Source organism: Schistocerca cancellata, chromosome 6 (assembly GCF_023864275.1).
Source record: "Schistocerca cancellata isolate TAMUIC-IGC-003103 chromosome 6, iqSchCanc2.1, whole genome shotgun sequence".
NCBI classification, from domain to species: domain Eukaryota; kingdom Metazoa; phylum Arthropoda; class Insecta; order Orthoptera; family Acrididae; genus Schistocerca; species Schistocerca cancellata.
The window spans coordinates 148,886,051-148,911,526 of NC_064631.1; the positions used below are offsets into that span (position 1 = coordinate 148,886,051).

At 38.9% G+C, this 25,476-nt stretch overlaps 1 protein-coding gene across 1 annotated transcript in view; it reads left to right on the plus strand.

The window, feature by feature from the left end:
- LOC126191245 (CWF19-like protein 1) overlaps positions 1–25,476 on the plus strand; it is a 160,489-nt gene that overhangs the window by 22,890 nt on the left and 112,123 nt on the right. Inside the window, exon 3 of the mRNA XM_049932055.1 lies at positions 22,084–22,185. Coding sequence (XP_049788012.1) covers positions 22,084–22,185 — 102 coding nt within the window. The remainder of the gene's footprint in view (positions 1–22,083; positions 22,186–25,476) is intronic.

Genomic DNA, 25,476 nt, shown 5'->3' on the forward strand with positions numbered 1-25,476 from the left:
TGCAACTTGCCTTTACAACACATGTCTTTTGTCTTTTGGCAAATAGTGCAAGTTTTCGGTAATTTTTGCACTTTCCTGAGCATGTTTAACAAATGACAATTAGTACAGATTTTCTAGGTACATTTTATGACACCAAAGTTTCCCTATGCATGATGGGTATACCAAATTAATTTATTTTCATAATCTGTATGGATGAAAACACCAATGATTAGATTCTGGAGTACAGCAATAGAGTAAATCTCCAGTTACTATTGTATAGCGCTTAGTAAGCCTTTGATTTTGGTTTTGCTGCAATTGCTGTGTAACATGATTTCATTAAAGTCTGCATATTGCAACATTGGCGTATTTCTGCATAAATCTAAATAATATTCCATATAGACTTAGTCTCTAATTAGTAAAACCTTAAAATCTGAAGATTGATCATTCATGTCTGAGTTTTCATGTATACCTTTAAGGAGGTGAGGTAAAGCATCAGCTAGTACATTGCCTTTGAGATTAATAACATCAAAGCTACACTTCTAGAGTACTAGAGACCATCTACCAAGTAGTGTGTATAATAATTTGCAACTTAATAGAAAGCTTGGTGCCTGGTGTGGGTTCCAGCAAGGTAATAATGGAACTTTTGGAATGTGCACACAATTGCAAGCACCTCTAACTCGGTGGTTGAATATGCCTTTTCATAGTTGGACAGGATCAGGGTCTCGGAAAGCAGCTGACAAGTCTGGGCAGTATAGCATCTTGGAGTTAACAGTGCTTGTTTAATATTTTCAAATGTCAGATAGCAATTGTGTGACCAGTGCCACTGCACATTTTACTGCACATTTTTGGTGATAAGCTTAAAAGCCATTCCCACTTAACAACTGCAAGACTGATGAAGCGTTCAGTTACTTGCTTGTACAGGAACCAGGAAAATTGGCTATTGCATCAGTTTTGCACCGTCAGGCAGTATAACATGGGATATAGTTAGATGATCTAGGAATTTAATTTTCTTGTGTCCAAACTTAGATTTCTGCAGGCTGGCAGGTGCATCAGCTTGCAAGAATTTTTTTAACACCTTCTGTATCATGTCAGTGTGATGTGACCAAGTTTGTGTTGCTGTTAGCAAATCATCCATGAACAATGCCAGCAAGTCTTGGATCTCAGGTCAGTAGAGACAGTCAAGTGCTGTTACGAATATGCCTGAGCATACATTAAAACCAAAAGTCAATGCTTGGTAACTCCTCCTGGCACATAGAAACAATGTATACTTAGACGATTTCATTGCCAGGGCAATCTGCCAATATGAAGATGGAGGTCAATGCGTGTTAGGTATTTTACTTCATATAACCTCTAGATTAAATCATCTATGTTCTCCAGTCTCATAAATCTGATCTATATCTCTTGTATCTGAAACTTATCTGACATTTCCACAGCCACTGCAAGAAATGGACTACAGTATGGTTTGCCTGATGCTATGTTCCATTCAAGCATTTTCCTGATCTCTTTGACTACAGCAGGTCTCTTGGACCATGAAATGGAATATAAGCTTTTGCACATGGAATGGAATATAAACTTTTGCAGAGTATTTTGTGTGCATGACATTTTAGTCCACTGCAGAGTGAAAATTTCATTCTCGAAATGTACCCCAGGCTGTGGCTAAGCCCTTTCTCCACGCTATCTTTCTTCCAAGAGCGCTATCTTATGTGTTTTGTAGAAGAACTTCTGTGAAGTTTGGAAGGTAGGAGGTGAGATATTGTGGAAGGAAAGCTATGAGGATGGGTCGAGAGTGATGCTGTCAGTAAAGCGCTTGCCCGCAAAAGTCAAAGGTCCCAAATTCGAGTCTCGGTCTGACACACAGTTTTAATCTGCCAGGAAGTTTCATATCAGTGCATACTCCACTGCAGAATGAAAATTTCAGTCTGAACCTGGACATTCTCAATACCACACCTATGATACATGGCTTCTTGCTCTGGCAAAAGCGCTTTCCAGTGTGTGGTCTGTGTGGCATACTGATCACAGTGTGCCATACTTCAGTAGACTGTATTTTATTTTCAGACATGAGGGTAGCAGGTAATTTAACGACAGATTTTCCCTCTATTTTAATTAACAATGATATGCATTTGCCACCACTTCCGTGCAATATTTGACTTACTTCATGTTTTTTAGGGAGAAGTTTGATGTGTTGTCAGGGTGTCTGGGCCATCTATGTTTGTTGTAAGTGGTCAGCCAGCCATATACTTCTTTGCAATTGTTTTTGGTTTCCTCTTGCATTGCTTGTGTTTTAATTGACATTTGTGGAACATATGACCATATTTGTGCTATCTTAGTGGATGTGGGCTAGTGTGTGTGTGTGTGTGTGTGTGTGTGTGTGTGAGAGAGAGAGAGAGAGAGAGAGAGAGAGAGAGAGAGAGAGAGAGAGAGAGAGAGTGTGATAGGGGGGGGGGGGGGGGGGAGAAAGAGAGAGAGACCTGAATGAGGTTGGGAGGGAGTGAGCCCATCCTCCATTTCTGCATTGTCATTATATTATAAGTCAGGCTGAGTGTGGGCAGGAAAAGTGAAGTCCCTTAAGTCCCCTCCCCCCAGATATAGTCCTCAGTTGTGGCTGGATGTAGGTGGCCCAGTATTGTTTCTTCATGATTAATAAAAGTGTCCAGTTCTTTACTTTACTGCTCCTGTATTGTTATAGCCTGATTTCCCTGTCTCTTATTGTTATTTCTGGTTGGTAAAGTTAACATTTATCTCCTGTTCGTTATTGTGTGTTAATTCCCTGTTCTGTGGGTTTTTTGTATCTGGGTTGCATTGGTCATAGGATTGATTGCTGTTGGGCTTTTTATATAGCGTCAATTAGCACATTGACTTTGAAACCTATGTTTCGTGTGAGTTGACTGGATAAAACAGTTCAATTATCTCTCTACATTTATCCCATTGTGCTTTACCTAGCAGGATGCATCAGTCTGTGATCTGGTGATTATGTGAATTGCATAGTGGTCATTGAGCATTGTATTTAGTTTTACTTCCCATGTTTGTTATAGTTATGTCTATATTACTATGAAACCTTGTTCTCCCATTGTATGTTGCCAGTTGTTTCTCTTCATTCACAGTGAATAGGTTTCGTTTATCTAGTAATGTGTTTGTCTTTGTCTTGTGGCCTTTGCTGTCAGTTATATTAGAATGCCAGGATACAGAATGTGCTTTAATATCTGCCTTTATGATTAGATTTTTCCTCAGGATTATAAGGTTACGCACCTTTTCATGTCAGCATAGGGTTTATTTTTCTGAGTATTGTGCCTTTAAAACTTCAGTCACCCTTACCTGTTAACCATGTTTTAGCTCTACAGTAGCAAGGTGTTGCTTGCATAACTGGGATTTTTATCACAGTTACTTTTGACTTAGTTATTATGAAAGCTTCTGTGGGTTTTCTATGTCATGGTGTTATTCTCATGTCTGGTGTGAAATATGTCAGGCAACCTTCCGGAGAATGAGGTTCCTGGAGGGCCACCACTCCTGGGATATAGCTCCATCATAAGTTTAATAATTTCTGCATTCACTGCTATGCTAGTATGAGCATTTAGTTGTAAGATTTTTACAGCTGTTTACTATAAACATAACAATTTTTCCTAGTTTTTCTTGGATCAAAGCACACACAGCCATATACCCTTACTAAATATTTGTAGATTTTTATCTAAATTTGGCCTTTTGGACCTTCTGGTGTATACTCTTAGTAGCAAAACACACAATTCCCCTGTAGTGGTTGAATGAAATTTATCATTCAGTATCTTTGTTCAGTCAGTGGAAAGTAGGTTGATTCACCCTCTGAATGAGTGAATCATATGATAAATCTCTGTTGTGCTTGTAACGTGTCCCCACACTGATTTGCTGAATCATAGATTTGCATCTGTTTCTGTATAGTCCAGTGCAATGCCTGGGTTTAGAGTATGCATGTTTGACTATGGGTTGTATTTCGTATCTGAGACTGATGATTTTGTGTCATGCACGGAAGTGTTCTGTGACTTTTGTGTGAGAGCATGCGAGGGCTGAGATACAAGCACTGCTTTGTTGTGTGCTATATATCTTTGTGTTTGTTGTGTTTTACTGATGCACAGTGTGCCTTTTTGTGGCTCTTTTGCTTGCAGCCTGAGCAGACTAATTCAGTCCCTTTATAATTATGAAAAGGATAGATTGCTACTCACCGTAAAGATGACACATTGAGTTGCAGATAGGCGCAACAAAAAGATTCTTACACATTTAGCTTTTGGTCAAAGCTTTCTTCAGAAAAGAAAGGAAAACAAGCATATGTTCACCCAAGCAGGCACACCTCAGGCACTCATGACCGTTCTCTCTGGCTGTGACCGTGGCTGGATATAGTGGTCATTCTGTGCCTGAGGTGTGCCTGTTTGTGTGAATGTGTATTGGAATGTGTTGTGGGAACCTGGCGTACAGCTAGGAGTGTTTGTTTTTTCATTGGTTCTTCACACATAATGTGTGGCAGTTCAAGCATAGTGTAAGAAGCGTTAATCATTTTGCACATGATACACATATTTACCAATGATGTGCTAGCTGTATTTAACCCATTGATAATTTGCTGCATGATCCAACACTGAATGTGTCACTGCTAGATTCAGAGCAATACTTACTTGATACAATCTTCTAGAGTGCCCCACCATATCAAGAGATGTATACTCCACTACTTTCTTGAGCAATAATGCTTGCCACAGTCATGGCATCTGATAAGCCACATGTTGTGCCAAATGGCAAACACATGAGAGAGCTCAGCTTTTGACAGGGAACAGATGCTGTGATCCAGGGGTTCGTGAGCTGGGCATTGGAACGGTTGCCATTACTCTGTAACTATAAGCTTCGTTTATGCTTCAGCACCTAGCAATGTGACATTCATCTACTTCTACATCTACTTTTATACTCCGCAAGCCACCCAACGGTGTGTGGCGGAGGGCACTTTACGTGCCACTGTCATTACCTCCCTTTCCTGTTCCAGTCGCGTATGGTTCGCGGGAAGAATGACTGTCTAAAAGCCTCCGTGCACGCTCTTATCTCTCTAATTTTACATTCGTGATCTCCTCGGGAGGTATAAGTAGGGGGAAGCAATATATTCGATACCTCATCCAGAAACGCACCCTCTCGAAACCTGGCGAGCAAGCTACACCGCGATGCAGAGCGCCTCTCTTGCAGAGTCTGCCACTTGAGTTTGTTAAACATCTCCGTAACGCTATCATGGTTACCAAATAACCCTGTGATGAAACGCGCCGCTCTTCTTTGGATCTTCTCTATCTCCTCCGTCAACCCGATCTGGTACGGATCCCACACTGATGCGCAATACTCAAGTATAGGTTGAACAAGTGTTTTGTAAGCCACCTCCTTTGTTGATGGACTACATTTTCTAAGGACTCTCCCAATGAATCTAAACCTGGTACCCGCCTTACCAACAATTAATTTTATATGATCATTCCACTTCAAATCATTCCGCACGCATACTCCCAGATATTTTACAGAAGTAACTGCTACCAGTGTTTGTTCTGCTATCATATAATCATACAATAAAGGATCCTTTTTTCTATGTATTCGCAATACATTACATTTGTCTATGTTAAGGGTCAGTTGCCACTCCCTGCACCAAGTGCCTATCCGCTGCAGATCTTCCTGCATTTCGCTACAATTTTCTAATGCTGCAACTTCTCTGTATATTACAGCATCATCCGCGAAAAGCCGCATGGAACTTCCGATACTATCTACTAGGTCATTTATATATATTGTGAAAAGCAATGGTCCCATAACACTCCCCTGTGGCACGCCAGGGGTTACTTTAACGTCTGTAGACATCTGTCCATTGATAACAACATGCTTGTTCTGTTTGCTAAAAACTCTTCAATCCAGCCACACGGCTGGTCTGATATTCCGTAGGCTCTTACTTTGTTTATCAGGTGACAGTGCGGAACTGTATCGAATGCCTTTCGGAAGTCAAGGAAAATAGCATCTACCTGGGAGCCTGTATCTAATATTTTCTGGGTCTCATGAACAAATAAAGCGAGTTGGGTCTCACACGATCGCTGTTTCCGGAATCCATGTTGATTCCTACATATTAGATTCTGGGTTTCCAAAAACGACATGATACTCGAGCAAAAAACATGTTCTAAAATTCTACAACAGATCAACGTCAGAGATATAGGTCTATAGTTTTGCGCATCTGCTCGACGACCCTTCTTGAAGACTGGGACTACCTGTGCTCTTTTCCAATCATTTGGAACCTTCCGTTCCTCTAGAGACTTGCGGTACATGGCTGTTAGAAGGGGGGCTAGTTCTTTCACGTACTCTGTGTAGAATCGAATTGGTATCCCGTCAGGTCCAGTGGACTTTCCTCTGTTGAGTGATTCCAATTGCTTTTTTATTCCTTGGACACTTATTTCAATGTCAGCCATTTTTTCGTTTGTGCGAGGATTTAGAGAAGGAACTGCAGTGCGGTCTTCCTCTGTGAAACAGCTTTGGAAAAAGGTGTTTAGTATTTCAGCTTTACACGTGTCATCCTCTGTTTCAATGCCTTCATCATCCCGGAGTGTCTGGATATGCTGTTTCGATCCACTTACTGATTTAACCTAAGAACAGAACTTCCTAGGATTTTCTGTCAAGTCGGTACATAGAATTTTACTTTTGAATTCACTGAACGCTTCACGCATAGCCCTCCTTACGCTAACTTTGACATTGTTTAGCTTCTGTTTGTCTGAGAGGTTTTGGCTGCATTTAAACTTTGAGTGAAGCTCTCTTTGCTTTCGCAGTAGCTTCCTAACTTTGTTGTTGTACCACGGTGGGTTTTTCCTGTCCCTCACAGTTTTACTCGGCACGTACCTGTCTAAAACGCATTTTACGATTGCCTTGAACTTTTTCCATAAACACTCAACATTGTCAGTGCCGGAACAGAAATTTTCGTTTTGATCTGTTAGGTAGTCTGAAATCTGCCTTCTATTACTCTTGCTAAACAGATAAACCTTCCTCCCTTTTTTTATATTCCTATTTACTTCCATATTCAGGGATGCTGCAACGGCCTTATGATCACTGATTCCCTATTCTGCGCTTACAGAGTCGAAAAGTTCGGGTCTGTTTGTTATCAGTAGGTCCAAGATGTTATCTCCACGAGTCGGTTCTCTGTTTGAATGCTTGAGGTAATTTTCGGATAGTGCACTCAGTATAATGTCACTCGATGCTCTGTCCCTACCACCCGTCCTAAACATCTGAGTGTCCCAGTCTATATCTGGTAAATTGAAATCTCCACCTAGGACTATAACATGCTGAGAAAATTTATGTGAAATGTATTCCAAATTTTCTCTCAGTGGTTCTGCCACTAATGCTGCTGAGTCGGGAGGTCGGTAAAAGGAGCCAATTATTAACCTAGCTCGGTTGTTGAGTGTAACCTCCACCCATAATAACTCACAGGAACTATCCACTTCTACTTCACTACCGGATAAACTACTACTAACAGCGACGAACACTCCACCACCGGTTGCATGCAATCTATCCTTTCTAAACACCGTCTGTACCTTTGTAAAATTTTATGCAGAATTTATCTCTGGCTTCAGCCAGCTTTCTGTACCTATAACGATTTCAGCTTCGGTGCTTTCTATCAGCGCTTGAAGTTCCGGTACTTTACCAACGCAGCTTCGACAGTTTACAATTACAATACCGATTGCGGCTTGGTCCCCGCATGTCCTGACTTTGCCCCGCACCCATTGAGGCTGTTGCCCTTTCTGTACTTGCCCAAGGCCATCTAACCTAAAAAACCGCCCAGCCCACGCCACACAACCCCTACTACCCATGTAGCCACTTGTTGCGTGTAGTGGACTCCTGACCTATCCAGCGGAACCCGAAACCCCACCACCCTATGGCGCAAGTCGAGGAATCTGCAGCCCACACAGTCGCAGAACCGTTTCAGCCTCTGATTCAGACCCTCCACTCGGCTCTGTACCAAAGGTCCGCAGTCAGTCCTATCAACGATGCTGCAGATGGTGAGCTCTGCTTTCATCCCGCTAGCGAGACTGGCAGTCTTCACCAAATCAGATAGCCGCCAGAAGCCAGAGAGGATTTCCTCCGATCCATAGCGACACACATCATTGGTGCCGACATGAGCTACCACCTGCAGGTGGGTGCACCCTGTGCCCTTCATGGCATCCGGAAGGACCCTTTCCACATCTGGAATGACTCCCCCCGGTATGCACACGGAGTGCACATTGGTTTTCTTCCCATTGGAATGTTGTGTATAACAGTTACTGGGGATTTCAGCATAACTACCTGGATTACAAGAACAGAAGAAACATCAATAACCTTAATATTAAGGCACACTATGTTCGGATGTTAGGATGGTTGTTGAAGCAAAACTGTAGGAGCTGCTGTTCAAATTCATGTCGCTGTTTGAATTGTTGATCCAGTAGTGACTGCCATAGTTTGAGAAACAGTTCAAGTTCTGTATACTCACATTAGGATTGTAGTCCACATTACCACTTCTGCATCCTGTGACACAATTCTTTATTTTCATAGTACAACAAATAGGATCATTGCATGGTTCCCCAAACTGATGAGTGGGATGGCCAAATTGTCATGAAGTGAATGAGGCAGGATCAGTTCTATCATAAACGTATATAGGCAGACAAAGGTTGGAGTATTTATGATATTTATACAGGTTCAGTGACAATCTGGTAATTATTTCACCATTTGAAGAGACAAGTGGGACATTATATAGATCCATATGACAGTGTGTGGCACTGTTCAAGCTCAGTCGTGGCTGGTTTGCGGAACCTGTGGGCCGACTTAAGAAGAGCAAATATGGGACACCAGATCAACCCATCTGATTCTGTATGAGCACCACGCAGCATTCAGAGCATATAGTGAGCAGTACCTGGTGCTGGCTAGGACGAATGCTATCAGTGTCCATTTTGGAGTCATGCTTTATCTCTAAGTGAGACACAAGACTATCTTACTTAGTTTCTGTTCCCTTCAACGAGTTATGTTTGTGCCTATGGGTTACTGATCAGTGTACACAGTTTACTGTGGAAGAATCTGTTTGCATTAACTAGTCTCCAGCTTATGGTCTTTCATTTTGATAAATTGCCTCCCATCTTAATCTGACCAAGACTCTTGGCATTTCACAACACTTACGAAGTCCATGTAGCTGGCTGGTCATGGAACTTCGGCAACTAGTAACAGCTAGGTATGTTTCTAGTTTAGGAAGCTGGCAGTGCTATCAGTCCTCTGTTGCTGTAAGTTCTGGTCATACTTCAGGGCTCACTCTTGGAAGTGGGACACTGAGTGATTAAAGTAACTGTGACTGTGGCTGAATGTGTAGACGGTGAGGATGGTAGAATCTTCATCTATTCTGCAAACCACAGTGAGGTGCATAGCAAAGGGTACATCCCCATTGTACCAGTTATTAGGTTTTCTTCCTGTTCTATTCACATACAGAGTATGGGAAGAAAGATTGTTGGGATGCTTCTCTGCAAGCAGTAATTAGCCCAATCTTATCTTCACAGTCCCTATGTGAGCGATATTTCTAGAGTAATCATTTAAAGCTGGTTCTTGAAATTTTGTCAATAGACTTTCTTGGAATGGTTAACATCTTTCTTCAAGTGTCTTCCAGTTCAGTTCCTTCAGTATCTCTGTGACACTCTACCACAGATTAAACAAATCTGTGACTGTTCGTGCTGCCGTTCTCTGTATATGTTCCATGTCCTCTGTTAGTCCTATCTGGTATAGATCCCACACACTTGAGCAATATCCTAGAACTGGTTACACAAGTGATTTGTAAGTGATCTCCTTTGTAGGTTGATTGTACTTCCCAAGTATTCTACTAATAAACCACCTGCTTTACCCACAACTGAACTCGTATGATCATTCCATTTCATATTCCTACAGAGTGCTACACTCAGGTATTTCTGTGAGTTGGCTCATTCCAACAATGACTAATATAGTCATAGGATGCTACGTTTTTTTGTTTTGTCAAGTGCAAAATTTTACATTTCTGGACATTTAAAACGAGCTGCCAATCTATGCAGCACTTTGAAATCTTATCAAGGCCTGACAGAACATTTATACAGCTTCTTTCAGAGAGTACTTCATTCTAGATAACTGCATCATCTACAAAAAGCCCAATTTTCCTATTAATATTGTTTGCAAGGTCATTAACATATGACATGAACAGCAACACACTTCCCTGGGGCATACCTGAAGTTACTTTTACATCTAACAATCACTCTCCATCCAAGATAACATGTTGCTTCCTCCCTACCAAAAAGTCCTCAATCCAGTCACTAATTTCACTTGATATCCCATATGATCATACTTTTGACTATAACCATAGGTGTGGTACTAAGTGAATTGCTGTTTGGAAGTCAAGAAATGTAGCACGTACCTGGTTACCATGATCCAAAAGTTTCCGTATGTCACGTGAGAAAGTGCAAGTTGAGTTTCATGTAATTAATGTTTTCGAAAGCTGTGCTGCTTGGCATTGGGGAGGTCATTCTGTTTAAGATACCTGATTATGCTTGAGCTCAGAATATGTTCTAAGATTCTACAACAAATCAATCAATGGTATTGGACAGTAGTTTTATGGATCACTTCTACTACCCTTCTTGTAGACGGGTGTGACTTGTGCTCTTTTCCAAGAACTAGGCGTGGTTTTTTTGTTCAAGGAATCTACACTAGATTATAATCAGAAGAGGGGCTAATTCAGTAACAAATCCACTATAGACTTGGACAGGGATTCCATCATACCCTGAGCTTTGTTCATTTGTATCGATTTCAACTGTTTCTCATTGAAGGCATCACACATTGCTCTCTTGACAGCCAAATGCATTTCAGTCAGCATCTCTCTGTCTGTATCCCTACACTTTGTTCTACACCTATTATGCAGTAATCTCTCTTCCTTTAGAAGTTTCTTTATAGTGACTGTATACTGTGCAGTTTCCCTCTCATTATGAACTGTTCTACTAGGTACATATCTATCCAGTGCATGGTCAACTATTCTTTTAAACTTGAGCCAGAGTTCCTCTACATGCTCCTGCCCTGTGCTGAAAGTTTTAAAGTTCCTCATTGAAATATGACACTACTGATTTGTTGTCTAGTTTACTGAGCATATGTATCTTTCTGCTTTTTTTTAGTTGTCGTTTGTACTTTGGTAATCATTGTTGCCACAGCCGCATCAGGTCACTGATACCAGTTTTGATGTGGACATCCTCAAAGAGGTCAGGTCTATTTGTTGCCATTAGATCCAATATATTTCCATTGTGAGTGTTGTTGCTAACTATTTGTCCTAGGTAGTTTTCAGAGAAGGCATTTAGTAAAGTTTCACAGGATCTTATCATGCCCATCACTAACAAAACTATAATTTTCCCAATTAGTTGTTTCATGATTAAAGTCTCCAACAATGATTCCAGTATGATTGGGGAACTTTGTTTTTTTTTTTTTTTTTTTTTTCCTAAAGTTTTCGGTCACATCAGGAGTGAGCCAGTTGGCTGACAGAAGGATCCAATTATCATTTTATGCCCACCCCTGACACTGAGTCTTGCCCAACAATCTCATGAGCAGCTTCAGTTTCTACCTCAGTGGCTTTGAGTTTCTTGTTTACTGTGATAAATACACCACCTCAATTTCCCATTTGGCTGTTCTTTTGATATACAATTAAATTTTCCCGAAAAAATCTCAATGCTATTAATTTTTGGTTTCAACCAGCTTTCTGTACCTGATATTATGTGAGCTTCACTTTTTTTTCATGAGTGCTTCAAACTCTGGCACTTTGTTGTGAATGCTTTGGCAGTTTACCATTAGGATTTTAATACTCTCACCTGTGAGAGGCATTTCTTTTGATCTTACACTGATACTTCTGGGCTTCCTACAGCTATTGTTAACTGGATTGGATGTAGGATCACCTAATCTAAAAAATCCTTGTGTACATCCCACACACAGTCAGCTCTGGTTCAGTCCTTCCACTCGACTAGAACCAAAGGGCCACGATCTGTTCTGGGGACAATGCTGCAAATTGAGAGCTTCTTTGAAACTCCATGCTCAAGGCTGGTGTTCTCAACCTTCTCTGCCAGTCACTGGAATGGCCCAAGAATTACATCTCTCTCTCTCTCTCTCTCTCTCTCTCTCTCTCTCTCTCTCTCTCTCTCTCTCTCTCTCTCTTTTGATCGGCTGGTCGAAGATTACTGGAGTATTTGAGGTAGCAATGTAACTTGGCCATCTCAGTCACCTGACCTCAAACCAATGGTATTTAGAGAGGTGGGATAAAATCAACACTTGACCCCCTTAGCACAAACACTCCATGTTTGAGTTATTTGGCTGAGTGCTTATTGGTCTGGTAAATTTGGTAGTCCCAATTCTTTATGGTCTTTTTTTGTTTAGACAGTGGAGAAAAAACAGCAATCGATCCCAAAATCCATCACTTTATTACAGCAGATCTAGATTTCAACTATTACATAGTCTGCTTCAGTGCTAAAAAGTACAAAATAGATGAATCAGGGACAAAAATAATATAACTGTCACCATACGTGCAAACATAAGAATCACACGGTTACATACCATATAACAGGTGATATTTTTCTGTTTGTTTTTGCCAGCTGTGTCTCATAATTATATTTTTCAAGAATGTGTGAATTTGATGTGTTAGCCTGTTTGGATCCATTCTCTCTGTGTGTTCCACTAGTTGAATTTCTTACTGTGTGTCCCAAGAAATGAATTTTTCACATACGTGTTGTAACTGTGATTTGAGGGATTTACCTTTAGATTTCTGAATTAAGCTTTGGCTGATATATTCCATCTTATATTCTTGGTCCTAAGCTTTTTCTCATAATTTTACATTTTTTAAATTGCTGTTTCAACCCTCTGGCTACTCCAGACATGGTTTCTACATGCCGAATTATATCATTATCACCTAATGCCTCTGCCTGCACTAAGTACGTTGGGCTTCTAGATGGGCTGGGGTTATCCAAGTGGCCAGACACTTGTTGTACTCCTAAGTACATTTTAAAATCTATGCTCAGTTCTCCCATACATTTTACTTTTGTTCCAATAGTATATAATACACAAAAATAGAAATCTGTATTCTTGGCCTTGGCTACAAAGTAAATTGTAATGCATAGTGTTGGCAGGTCACATGTACTCTCTGTAATCAGTGTCAGCTTTATTTATTTATTTATTTATTGTTCCGTGGGACCAAATTAAGGAGAAGTCTCCATGGTCATGGAACGAGTCAATACATGAAATTATAACACGATATTAGAAACAGATAAAATGAAATTACAAGTCGTAAGTTAAAATAAAGAAAATCAACAATGTAACACTGGAATTTGCTTAGTTTTTTAGCTCTTTTAGGAGCTCCTCGACAGAATAGAAGGTATGAGCCATGAGGAAACTCTTCAGTTTAGAGTTTGGGCTACTGCTAAGATTTTTGAGTTCGTGTGGTAGCTTATTGAAAATGGATGCAGCAGAATACTGCACTCCTTTCTGCACAAGAGTCAAGGAAGTGCATTCCACATGCAGATTGGATTTCTGCCTAGTATTAACTGAGTGATGGCTGCTAACTCTTGGGAAGAGGCTAATATTGCAAACAACAAACGACATTAAAGAAAATATATACTGCAAGGGCAATGTCAGAATTCCCAGACTATTGAATAGGGGTCGACAAGAGGTTCTCGAACTTACACCACATATAGTTCGAACAGCCCATTTTTGAGCCAAAAATACCCTTTTTGAATCTGAAGAATTACCCCAAAAAAATGATACCATACGACACAAGCGTATGAAAATATGCGAAGTAGACTACTTTTCGTGTTGAAGTGTCACTTATTTCAGATACTGTTCTAATGGTAAATAAAGCAGCATTTAGTTTCTGAACAAGATCCTGGACATGGTCTTTCCACAACAGCTTACTATCTATCCGAACACCTAGGAACTTGAACTGTTCCGTCTCGCTTATAATATGCCCATTCTGTCTGATCAAAATATTGGTTCTTGTTGAATTGTGAGTTAGAAACTGTAAAAACTGAGTCTTACTGTGATTTAGCATCAAATTATTTTCCACAAGCCACAAACTTATTTCATGAACTACATTATTTGATACTGTTTCAATATTACACACAAGATCCTTCACTATCAAGCTGGTGTCATCAGCAAACAGAAATATTTTTGAATCACCTGTAATACTAGAAGGCATATCATTTATATAAATAAGAAACAGCAGTGGCCCTAGCACCGACCCTTGAGGAACGCCCCACTTAACAGTGCCCCATTGGGACTGAACATCACTACCACTCTCAGTATTGCGGAGAATTACCTTCTGCTTTCTGTTCTTAAAGTAAGAGGCAAACCAATTGTAAGCTACTCCCCTTACTCCATAATGGTCCAACTTCTGCAGTAATATTTTGTGGTCAACACAGTCAAAAGCCTTCGTTAAATCAAAGAAAACACCTAGCGTTTGCAACCTTTTATTTAATCTGTCCAAAACCTCACAGAGAAAAGAGAATATAGCATTTTCAGTTGTTAAACCATTTCTAAAACCAAACTGAACATTTGACAGCAAATTATGTGAATTTAAATGCCCCAGTAACCTTGTATATACAACCTTCTCGATAACTTTAGCAAACACCAATGGCATAGAAATAGGTCTAAAATTGTCAACATTATCAATGTCTCCCTTTTTATAAAGTGGCTTCACTACCGAGTACTTTAATCGGTCAGGAAACTGACCACACCTAAAGGAAGAGTTACAGATATGGCTAAGTACTGGGCTAACCTACATAGAACAATACTTCAGTATTCTGCTAGATAGCCCGTCATATCTATGAGAGTTCTTGGTCTTTAGTGAATTAATTATTAACTCAATCTCTCTCTTGTCAGTATCATGGAGGAGCATTTCAGGTAACAGTCTCAGAACACTTTTTTCTAAGAGCGATATATGATTCCCTGTTGGGACTAGGTTTCTATTTAGTTCACCTGCTATATTCAGAAAGTGATTATTAAATACTGTACATATATGCGACTTATCAGTGACACGGACATTCCCACTACGCACTGATTCTATGTCCTCGACCTGTCTCTGCAGACCAGCTACTTCCTTTACGACTGACCATATGGTTTTAATTTTATCCTGAGACTTAGCTATTCTATCTGCATACCACATACTTTTTGCCTTCCTAATAACATTTTTAAGCACCTTACAATACTGTTTGTAATGGGCTGCTGCATTTAGATTTTGATTGTTTCTAACATTTTTATATAATTTGCCACTTTGTTCTACAAGATATTCTTATCCCTCTAGTCAGCCACCCAGGCTGCCTGTTTGTGCTAGTACCCTGTTTTGAACGTTCTAATGGAAAGCAACTTTCAAAGAGCATGAGAAAAATTTTGAGAAGAGCATTATATTTATCGTCTACTGTATCAGCGCTATAAACATCTTGCCACTCTTGTTCCTTGATAAGGTTTACAAAGGTCTCTACAGCAACTGGATCAGCTTTCCTAAACAGCTGATGACTATATTTAACACGTGTTGCAGCACAAAAATCTTTTAGAGTTAAAATTTGTGCATCATGATCTGAAATGCCATTCACCTTTTTGATAACAGAATGCCTTTCTAGTAATTGAGATTTTATGCAATAATGCCCAGCAGCAGGTGGATGGCTGCACTGTCATCAGTACTAGTTCAGGTGCTCACTTACTGAGTAGCACAACAGATTTGCATGTCACATAACTTTCCTCAAACATAATCAGAAACCATAAAAACCACAATCTAGCCCAGATAATGAGGCACAAAGAAGCTAAAACAAGACGATTAATTTGTACCTCTTCACAGCACAGCTCAAGACTTGTTCCTATGATGATTACAGACTCACTCTCCTGCTAGGCCCTGGATGCCTAGGATGTCTGGCACAGTGTCTGTGGAGCCCCTGCAAAAGGTCACACTCGATCCACAGGGATAGTGGTGCTCCTAGTGGGTAACTGTAGTTTTCATTAAATGGTGATGGTATCTTTATACCTTAGAATTGGCCTCTAATTTCGTGGTGAATGTCTTTATTTTACCCTTAAAAGTAAGTGTGTTACTTAACGTCACCCATTGTCTTCCTTACTGTTGCCTATTGGTGTTCTAGAGCGTTTGTGTTGGTGCCAGATGCCTCTAAATGGCTGTCAGTTTCCTAGCAGAGAACTGTACAGAGGAAATGTCTTCCCTGGTGGTGCTCTTGATAATTAAGAGAGCATGGTCATTTAACTGCTGTAGTTCACTTCATATGGCAATAGTCATGCTCCAATACACTTCAGAGTTATGTGTGGCTACTACATAATGTAAGAGTTCACACCAATTATTATGTTGGGCACTTATGTAATGGCTGAGCATTTTCTCGTTGGTTCAGTGTACCAGATCAGTATGACCATTGTATTTGGCTCAGTAGGGATTAATTCACAATTACTTGATTCCTGTGAGTCAACACAATTGAGTAGTCATTTCTGACCTGAAATTTTAATTCTTTTCTATGACAAGAGCATCATGCATCCTGGGTTCCAACAGCTGTTTGGGTATCAAGGAATGAGTGATAGCCTTGGGTCTTTGATCCAGTATAACCACCTTTGCTAAAAATCATGTGAATGTTCAGTTATCTTTCATTTTTAGTGTGGGCATGGTCTGTACACAGGGACTATGAATATCTAGTTTTATTCTCTAGAATGGTTTATCTGTTTGTGGTAAATGCAGTTATGGTGCTTTGTACTTCACGTATTATGCAAACTGAGCACAATATGTTAATTGTTTTTGTTGTGCTTAACTTTCTTACTTCTGTCTTTCCACCTGGAAAATTCTACAACACAGCAAACAGTAATATACCATCCACCAATTTGAGTAAGGATTGCATTGTGTGTGTGATGTAATACCTCACCATGCAAACTCTTCGGGATGACAGTTCTCCTGTGAAGGAGTTCGTCATGTGTGGCGAATTGGGATGTGTCACAAATTGCAGACGTTATATGTCCTTGTGCTGCACATTGTTTCATTGTTGCTCACTTATTTGGTCTTGTGGGAGTGCATATACTTTGCATCTTATGTTGTGGCACCAATGATTGACAACGGCTGAAGATGGCTGATCTTTTCAAATTGGTATGCCAGTATGTGCACAGTCTCAGTGTAACTGGTCTCAGTGCCAGAACATGCAGACTCTGGATGACAGTTGGCGGTATTCAGATCAGTTTGTTTCCTTTGGCCAAATCATGTGACGTTCCCACAAGCAAGGCATGGATTGTAAGAATATTTTAAGTTTAGTACAAGAAAGAATGAGTTTGTGGCACGCTGAAGATGAGGGATATTGTAGTGATCGAGGCTTAAAAGTTCCTGTGCCTAGTGATATTCGACAGAGAAGAAGTCAAGAGATTTTCCAGCAGCTGACTATCCCGTAAAGAAGAGGGGCTGTAAAATTCGAAGTAAGTCACCTCGTAAAGAAGTGGAATGTGGTTTGGGGAAATAAATCATAACCCACACTCACACTTTGTCGTCATAACATTAGAATATGCCTTGAAATCTCTGGTTTCTATTGGAAACCCCAAGTCTTAAACAACTTAAAAACTTAATAATAATTACCTTATATTACTTTTGCATGTTCTGTGGCTGTTTGTCCATTTCAGCCGTATGTGTATATTTAAAATTCACTATGTCATCTGCAACACAGGCAAATCTATACAGGCCTAGATTATAACCTCAAAAAATTATTACTCATGTTTTTATGGCAGTAGGTTGGCGTGCTGTTATATGAGGCTATTTGCAAATGTGGTGTATATATTTCCACATTTCAGTGCTTTAGGTGTTCAGAGTATTGTATTCTAAAATTTATATTTGTCTTTCTCACATATGCCAAATGACAGTCATTGATGTGTGTGTTTTGCTGAAGTTACTTGAAGTTGTGCAGAGTGTTAGTAATCTTGCTTTCCCCCAATACCACTACGAATGGTCTCTAGTATTTAACAGGATGTTCCTCGCTTATCTCATATATAGCTATACTCCACTATGAAGTTGAATTCAATGAGGCACACCTTTCTGCTATATCATACTGTTCATTGAGTCTATGAGACTAAGACTTCATCTCAAGGCCAAACATTCAGTAATTATTCAGAAAGACTGCTGTACAGGTAGCAGTGTAAGTCAGTTATTCTGTATACCATGCTCCATAATTTTGGAGTATTTCTTTTCAGCTTTGTTCAGGTGATTGGATGCATTTATGACACGATATTCTACTCCAACTACTTCATGTAAGAGCACTGACCTGACTGCACTGACCTGACTGCACTGACCTGACTTCAGAATTGCTGATGTCACATGAAGGTTTTTCATAGCCTGGATATTCATGAATGGAGTTAGATGTTAATAGCTCCTTCAGCCCCACGAAAGCGTCAGTCCACAATCTGCTTGAATTTTATACTTTTTTTTTTCTTTTTTCCAGCGATTGTGTGGGGCGCTTGCAATTTTTTTGTAGTCAGGCACAAATTTCCAGACCAAGAAATGATCGCACTCTTATACTGTATTATGTATTGGAAAATTGTGTGTGGCTTCCACAAATTGTGGATTGGATTTGATACCTTTCCAGCTGATGATAGTACCTAAATAGAATTCCTCTTTCAGAACAAAGTGAGGTTACTCTAGACTCAGTTTAAGGAAAGTGATCCTGAGTTGAAATAGGGATTCCACAGCTTTACAACATGGTCATCAATGTAATTACAGAAAACAATGATGTTATCTCAGTGGACAATACATTGTTGGGGTCTGAATCCGTGTAACACAGTGTCCAGTAGACACTGGAATGTTATCCGGGCATTTTTAATCAAAAGGTAGGAAATGATATTGATAGTATCCCATGGGGACTGTAAATTCAGGTTTTGGCATATCAAAGAGGTTGGGAAAAAAAAATCAGCCAACCAGTTGCAACCTAAGAGTTGATTTAGCCCTTGACCAAGCTTTCAATATTTATAAAAATATCTTATTCAGATTTGATGGCCATTTTTTTTTAGTCCCTCCAAATTTATGCAGTTGCTGAATCACAACCATGTTTAAGATTTTGGCATATCCTCAGTGCCACTTCTGTGTGATATTGTTGCCTAAGTACATAGTAGTGAAATAGTTGTACTGCCTTACATTTTTTGGGATGTGTGATGTTTGGTAATGGGTATACATCATCTACTGTGAGTTAATTCAGCAACCGATAGGCACAGTAAAACTGATATGTTCTGCCTCTGTCCATGCATTTCTTAAGCCTTATTTACTCCAGAACAAACAGAAGTGAACATAAGCAACCACATATTCACAGCCAGCTATACAAAGTTTATTACGATGTGCTTGTACCTGTGAATATGTGTTTACAATGGAATAAACAGAAGATAACACTAGAGAAGCATAGCATGCCAATCCAATGACTTTTGTGCCATTGTTGTTTGCAATAATTGGCTAATGTATTTACAGCCAAGATGCAAATCCGTAATATTCAGATGGGATGATTTTATGTGTAATGCATATTGCTTTTGATGAAGTGAGCAGAATCGGTTAGGAGGAGAAAATGTTGGTATGAATTGCCTGGGGCGGTGCGTTTATCAATGAACTGCAGCTCCAACCTTCCTCAGCATTATTCCAAAAATTTATTAGTATGTTTATTGGTGCTCTTTGCCAGCTTTTCATTGGAACTGAGGGGGGAATCTAAAAATAGGACACTGATTGTTGACATGCAACATACTCTGAAGAAAGACTAGCATTTACACTCCAGTTATTAGCAACCTGGGTACAGTTACATTAGTAATTTTTTTGCATTTCCAATGTTGGTCAATCTCAGATAGTTACTGATGTCTGCACACTGATAAATGCAAAGCACGCCAGCATTTTATCAAAATACATACAAGGAAGATACATTAATAAAGTGTGATTAATGTAATAAAAATATTCCAAGTGACCTGTTACATAGGATACATATAAAATCTTCTCACTCTTTGTTGGAGGGAAGGTAATGAGATTGAGGGAAAAATGATTTTTATTTATTTGATTAGTATATCTACATCCAATTTAATATATCTAATCTGCATGCACTTATAATAACAATGATAAGCCTGTGGTGTAATTACACCTACCTTCAACGTAAGCCACAAGAATGATTGTGCTTATGTAACTTTTGCATTTAACATATCTGTATTTCTTTACTTTCAAGGAATTTCATTGTGCCTCTCTTTTTTTTTTTTTTTAAAAGGAGTCTGAAACATGTCTTGCCAGTTTCTCCCCACCTGTAGAAATGAATGATTGTCTTTCTCACCTTTGACTACTTTGGCACTTTTGTACTAAGCATACTTCTTTTCATCCAGTATTTTGTGCTGATGATTTGTTGGACCCCACAAATACTTACGGTATCTCTAAATTTCTTTTAGGAGCATTACATTTCTCTAACCACTCCATTTGTTACACAAATCACATTTGATAACAAAAGTATTTCACGAGCAAAATAAGAGACAAATTCTCACTGTACTGCGAGTGCTGAAATGGAATGAAAGTGAAATTCCTGTGATGGTTCACTGACAGACCAATAACAAGCAGAACATGACCAAGCACCTGCAAATGTGAATCAAGCACAACCAAATGATGTTTGGTCATTCTTGCATATCAAGTACACCCGATAGAATGCTTGTTCACTGACACTCGTTCACTTGTGTCCACTCGGACCTAAACCAGGCTTTAGTTTTGATAAATGTACATGTGGTCACAGGGGCTCCTAGTCCTCTGTAAAATGTCATCTTATTTTTGGCATTTCATCAGTTCCTCCACTAATGGTTTAAGATGGGGCAGAATACCATATAGCTTTCAGTACACTGGATTTTCATCCCCAGTCGAGTTTCAGGCAAGCTTTGCCGGAAATGATGTATGATCACTTAGTAATTCTATATACTCACTGAGTAACACAGACATTTTGTCCTGTCTATCTTTTGACAAATGTACAACTTTTGCTCATCATGTGAGTTTGTCAACAACTTTCCCTTACTGCAGGCTACATAAACTCACTTCTTTTTCCAACAGCTTTTTGTCTAATGTCTGAGTGATTTTGATCAGCATTCCGTGACCATATTTTGACTTCCACTTTTAAAAAAATTTCCATGCTGACAGGGGTTACTTAGATTTGTCATGCTTTTGAGTATACGGCATACTGCAGTGTACTGAACATATTGATACCCTATTCATTTCATCATTTTATTATTGAGCTTACCAATACAGTCTGAAAATTCTTCATTCTCCTCATCATGGTTCATCAAAATGTTATTAAGTAATCCATAGCGGGACACAGTGACAAATTTCAACTTGTAGTGCTCTGGATTCCAGACTGAATGCTTGTATGCTGATGCTCATTCACTAGTATTCACTTTGGTATAAACCAGGGTTTAGGTACGATGACTATGCCTACTTATCAATGTCTTGTGACTACTGGCTGTGTGTCCTGTAACAAACTCTGAAGTACTTTACCAAAAGCCTGAAAGTGTTTTCAGACATGTTAATGTGCTTATCAACAATTTTTGTTTTGAAGCCTGGTTTAGCCATAACAATTAAGGTTTCAAGTATTTATTCTAATCGCTCCACATAGTTGTCAGAATAGAACTTTAATCATTACTCACTTAATTTCATACTAATTTTCCTTTTCTATATCACATCAGAGCAGATGCGTACAAAAATAAGTTTTGTTGACTATACTCTAAACTGCAGTAATCGGGCATATGAAATATGAATGGTATTGTTTATTACTGGACTTACATTTGGAAGAAAGAGGGTTCAAATCCCTGTCCAGCTGTTCTGTTGTAGGTTTTCTGTGGTATCTATAAATTGATTAAGATGAATGACCTCTGAAAAGGATACAACCAATTTTCTTTGCCATTTGTGCTCGGTCCAAACTTGTGCTCCCTCTTAATGACTTTGTTTATAACAGAACACTAATCAGTCATCCTTTTTTCGTGATTTTCTCCCGCAATGAAAATGAAAGTTGTTTTATTGTCTTCATTTTTCCACCACATTGAATTTGGTTTTATGGTCATTGTGATAAATTATACTCCTCTTTTTTTCAGTTCCTTTGCCTACTTACATCTTGGGACCCACCAGTGAAGATCAGCTAAGTAATTATGATAACTTAGATGGATGTGAACTGTGCCCGAATGTAAGCTACATTGGTAAGTATTCATGAATAACGTCAGTGTTATGTGACAATGCAGAAATGTTATTTTACACTACTTAACATTAACAATAATGAGGAAATCTCATCTTTGGAAACTTGAATTATTGGCTATTTTTTGTAGGGAAGTGCAGTGATTTACTGACACCTAATGCTTTCTTTGAAACTTTTATTTTATTTCACCTCACATTTATCTAGAGATGAACCATGTTCTTTCTCCATTCTGGATGATATTCTTAATTTCTATCTCCATACTGCTTATCATCTTATTTCTGTCTTTTCATCATGGTTATGTAGATTTAATACTCTTTCTTTTACTCAGGTAGTTCTCAATGTAGCAATCTTTGTAATAGAAATATCACTGTGTTCACTGATAACAGGATTGGGAACCAGTTGATCTAAAAACCTAATTACTGTGTTTGTGGTGGACATTGTGTAGGTAACAGCACCAATAAAAAATCATAATTTTACTCTTACCATGAGACAATTACAGTAAAGGCTTACTTTAGCTTAATCAAAGAATTTCAGATTTTATGTTCAGAATAAGTATTTAACCAATATCATCATCAGGGTGAATTGATATTTTCTCTTGCTCTCCTGAGATAACCTTTACTTTCAGCAGAACATTTTTCCCTGGAATTAGATTTTTGAATTTAGGAAACAGAATGAAGTATCTTCGAGCCATACCTGTGGAATGAGGTGATTGTAGAACTTCTGTTTCAGAGCCCAGATCATGACTGATGTGTGAGCACAAGTATTTCTGTGATAAAAGAGCCTTTTTTACAGACTAATCTGTCATTTCTGTTCTGAATACACTCTGTTAGTATTGCTTAAGTCATTATGACACTTCATGAGTCACAGAAACAAAGTCTTTTCTTGACTGTAGCTCTAGCTCCAGGATAACTGTCCACAGTCATTTAAAGATGCCATACAATCTTTGAATTACATTACAGTTTTCCAAATTTGATTTTGTTCTGTCAAAGACAACCACTGTGCACTAAATTTCTTCATATACAGAAATTCATTCAGCTCCACATTCTTTCAAAAATGAATTTTGTTGACCACATACTCAGAAGAAACTTCAGTTGTACATTGAGAATTTGACAAGTACCTGTATAAACCTTATGAGAAGGGAAGTTGCTATTCACCATATAGTGGAGATACTGAGTCGCACAACAAAAAGATTTTCACAGTTAAATCTTTTGGCCATTGGCCTTTGTCAACAACACACAAACACACACACACACACACACACACACACACACACACAGGAATGCAGTCTCAGGCATCTGAAACCACACTGCGAGCAGTAACACCAGTTGCAACTGGTGTTGCTGCTCGCAGTGTGGTTTCAATTTCCTGAGGTTGCAGTCATGTGTTTGTGAGTTGCGTTTGCATATGTGTGTGTGTGTGTGTGTGTGTGTGTGTGTGTGTCAACTCAGCGTCTCCACTGTATGGTGAGTAGCAACTTTCCTTCTCATAATATTATTCCAAGTAACTGTATGTTCAATTTAATTTCATTTGTGTGATTATAAACAGTCATGAGCATTTGTGTAGAGTACCCCTAAATTTAATGTAGCAATCATTTAATGATATTTGCTGTTTTAAAAATCTATAGGCTTCAATGATAACTGCATTTAAATAAAAAAAGCAGCCATGTGCTGACGCAATAAGTTTATTGTTTAAGATGAACAGTGGCAGCTCGTGCAAAATTTTACCAATTTGCTGCAGTATTACAAGAATAAACAGGTTGTTTTTCACTATGTCATCATGAAAGGAGCGACTTAATATTATTGCAATATTGGTTTCACCTAACGCATGAAGCTCAGGTATGTTGTTTGTAAGTTGATGATTTCTGCATTTTTTAAAAATATGTCCTAGATTTTGTGCTTCCACTGTTGTTATTCCAATGTTGCTCCCTTAGTGCAGGCAGGGGTGATGCCACATCAGAGCATTCACAATTGAAAACCGACAATTGTATCCCTCCACTGAGTTGAGCATAGTGTGGCTGACCATCATTTCAGCACACGACATTGGTTTCTTGTCATTGTGAAGAGAGTGCTACAAAAAATGTTTTCGTCCATTTTATGTGCATACCGTCATGCACTTGAAGAGAAATGGCTTCATTTTAGTGTGATTCTGATTCACATCTGAAGAGAAATGGCGTCATTTTAGGGTGGTATGTACTGTGCACATTAGCACATAGTCACCAGCTGCCACAGTAGATGAATATTAAGGTGTTAAGTGAAAATATTACTATCCCATCTCGGGATTTATAGATTTGCTAAGTTATTGTTAAAATATTTTGTGATTAAAGGTTGTACGTAGTTATATGGTGTAAATCTCTCGAGATGACATTAGCAAAGTTGAATTCGATAGTACAAATATTGCTTTGACTGAAATAATGCAAGTTTTCAAGAAATCTAACAAATTAAAGTTCCTAATTTTAAATTGACTCATACTCTTAAGTGTTGAATATCTTGTGATTGGTGTCATATCAGACATCTTTTTATTGATACAAGTATACAAGCACCATTGGGTTTAACATGAACATAAATTTGTACAGCAATCCAACCCACATTACTGGTGGCAGATGTGAATTTTAAAAACTTTCCAGTGAATGGAATATTCAAACAAATTTTTGCTTGCATTTAGTCATCATATTCTACACTCCATGATATTTTGACCGGGCACCTGTCAATCATACCCAGATGTGTTATCAAAAACTGAGAAAGACTTCCTGCCTTCCACACTTTATTAAGAAGTAGAAGTAATCCACTGAATTATAGAACTATATCACTAACTGTGATTTGCGGTAGGGTTTTGTAACATATACTGTTTTTGAACATTTTGAAATACCTCAAGGAAAATGATCTATTCCCGTGCAGCCAGCATGGTTTCAGACTATGTCATCCTTGTGAAACACAAATTTCTGTTTATTCACATGAAGTAATGAGTGCTCACAGCTTAGAATGTTTGCAGATGATGCTGTCATTTGAACAAAATTCTTGTGTTATACTTCATTGAATATTTGGTGGAGAGAGAATTTTCAGGTAGGACTGATGGAGGACATTGAAAAACAAAGGAAGACAACTCATTTTACATTATTGCGAAATAGCGATAATGGCTGGTTGCAAAACGCAAGTGCACTGTTGATGTTTGGTGCAGCATTCCTCCATAGGCTGTGTGGTTGTTCCATGTAAGCCATACCACAATGGCAAGGTATTTTGTAAATTCCAGCTTCTGACAATAACAAATAATCCTCCGCTGATCCCAATAGGTCTGCAGT